Genomic DNA, 2,547 nt, shown 5'->3' on the forward strand with positions numbered 1-2,547 from the left:
AATTACAGGACAAAATCTTCTGGAGAGAAACTAAGTGGGATAAATTGTTGCACTATTTTAAAAAGAAAGAAGATGGGCCTACATCTTTCCTGAGATGGTTGTGGGCATCCTCCTGAAGCCAGAACATTGAGTCCCAATGCTGATATTTCACTGGATGGTACATGTCTGAGTTGTTAGCTATTTCACCTTCTCTTTATCCAAGAAAAGATTTCTGCAAGGTAATGAAAGGATTTTTGGCATCTGAACCCATTCCTGCGAAGAGAAGCTGAATTCTTCCAGCCAGCCTTTCTCTTGGTACTGGAAGGTAAGGTCTTCAGTCCATGTCTGTCTAGCCCTGGACAGCTATATATCTCAGAAAAGCTCAAATTAAGGAGCAGTTGGCACTGTGCTTTTTTGCCCTCTGGGGCTTGTGAGTCAAAACACAGGTGGGATCATAACCTTCCTCCCATGCAACAGACACCCATGTTTCAGTGATGTGAATGCAAAGTAACAACAATTTATTTAAAAGAAGGGAATGCGATGCAGAATACATTAGAATTTACTCTACATCATAAAGCTTTTTGCATTAAAAACAAAAAGTGTGTGAGGCTTTGTAGCAGGATCCTGTGGTTTTAGCAGTAAGGGTATTCCAAGCAAATTCCTAGGTTTAGAAGAAACTCTCATCGCTCTTGAATGGACAGTCCATGAAGTTTTTATACATTCCATGGCCTGCACAAAGGAAAAAAAGACACAAGATTCAGATTCTCTTTCTGTTTCTATTCCCTCCTACTCTCAGTCCATGCATGTTTTCCTCTTGAGTATAAATATTTTCTAAAATGCCTAATACGTCATGTGTAGCCATGCTGGGACAGCCCTGTACACTCATACCTGTGAGTAAGAAGAGTGTTTTCCTATCGCTTCAGGAAAATCAGGGAATTAAATTTATATTCCCTGATATTGCAGGGGAATGCATTTATTGCTGAGTGAAAATAGAAAGCTGCCTTTCTTATGATATTTTCTTTTTACTACACTTTTGCACTTTCTGCACGCATTTGATGGCACTCTGAGATCTGTGTTCACCCTGTAGCGTAACCGAATTCCCCTCTGTTCCCCATACAACATGGCAGCCCAGTTCTGCAAATCCCAAACCCTGCTATTTTGCCCTGGCGTAGGAGCTGTAAAGGAGTCGGACAGCTGGGACAGCACAAGGCCGACATGTCCCACCGTGCTTTATCCTGCTTTCTGGGGCAGATCGTGGTGCACATCTCAGAAGAAAGCGCACTGTGGAGCTCTACCTACTTCAGCGCTTGACTGTTCTCATGGCATTATAGGTTCAAAAGCACCTTGAGGTTAAGGACACAGGCAAAACAGATTTGTGAGCTCATTCTACAGGTAAGCCTTGGTGAATGTCAAACTCACGATTTGCAGCAGGAACGGAACCCAAAGCAACTTCCAACTTTAATCAGGTGGATGGGACATCTTCCAAAGTGACAGGACCCTCCTCTACAGAAAAACAAGTCCCGCCGGGAAGAAGACGAACCTGCAACAGTAACAAAAAATTTCCTGCTGTCTCATTCTGCAGGGCAGGGCAACGCAGCCATAATGGCAGCAGGGTTTCCCATTCGCTGAGCTGCCTTCACCACCAGCTTGCCTTAAGGTGGGTTGCCCAGACTTGGCCATGTTGAAAGGTGATGTAGGAGGTGAGATTATAAAGCAGGTCTACACCTTGTATAGGTGGGATCCTTAGCTTACAGTGCATCTAAATGTATGGCCTTAAAGTCCAGGTGGAGAACAATATGGACCTCCTGACTCATTCTCCTTTGCTTTATGGAAAAGGGTGATGGGACCAGAGGCGTTAATACTGGTTCCTATCCAAAAATAGCTGGCCACTTTTGTTCATCTGCATATGCGCTGCGGAGTGTGCTGTTATCTAAAGATCACCACGGACACCTTCTCAGCTGTCCAACACCAGAGCGCTTAGCACGATCTTTTTAGGAAGACACCAGAAGTGAAAAATCACTTTTATTTAGATGTAAAAATTTCTTCATCTTTGAAAGAGTTTTCATAGGGGAGCACAGGCACTGAGCTACTTGACTATCTTCTACTTGATTGCTAGCAATTTTAACCAGTAGTGGTTAAAATCTGCTCGGAAGTTTACTTCAGGAGCGCAAAAATCCTCTTCTAGCATCTCTTTTCCATCTTACCTGCAGAAACCTGGAGTGCCAAGAAGAGGACAGAAAAGAGCAGGTAAAGGATCTTCATGACTGTGGATTTGCTGTGTCACTGTAGGGAAAAAGACCAAGAAAGACATATGAGAGACAGACAGACCCTGGAATCTACAGTCTTTTCTGAACTGTACTAAAACGGTGTCAATCAAAATGACATTTATATTACCTTTCTCTTCAAACTTTCAAAAATAACCAGTAAGACTCATACAATGTCATGGCCGCTGTGTGAGCATTTCTGGGAGAGGAAGTATACACGGGGAAACATGCTTTGAGCATGTGTGATCGTTGAGCTATTTTAATAGGTTGATCACTTGGATTTTTGTCAAGTTTTGCAAATAGT

General features: G+C 42.9%; 1 protein-coding gene across 1 annotated transcript; it reads right to left on the reverse strand.

Moving 5' to 3' along the window:
* Positions 1–662: 662 nt before the first annotated feature.
* LOC104338350 (gallinacin-2) lies at positions 663–2,241 on the reverse strand. Its single transcript, XM_009944386.2, has 3 exons — positions 2,184–2,241; positions 1,399–1,519; positions 663–708 (listed from the first exon to the last, which is right to left on the reverse strand). The coding sequence occupies exons 1-3, from the start codon at positions 2,239–2,241 to the stop codon at positions 693–695; spliced, it is 195 nt and encodes a 64-aa protein (XP_009942688.2). The 3' UTR covers positions 663–692.
* Positions 2,242–2,547: the final 306 nt, after the last annotated feature.

This window comes from Opisthocomus hoazin, chromosome 2 (assembly GCF_030867145.1).
Source record: "Opisthocomus hoazin isolate bOpiHoa1 chromosome 2, bOpiHoa1.hap1, whole genome shotgun sequence".
NCBI lineage: Eukaryota > Metazoa > Chordata > Aves > Opisthocomiformes > Opisthocomidae > Opisthocomus > Opisthocomus hoazin.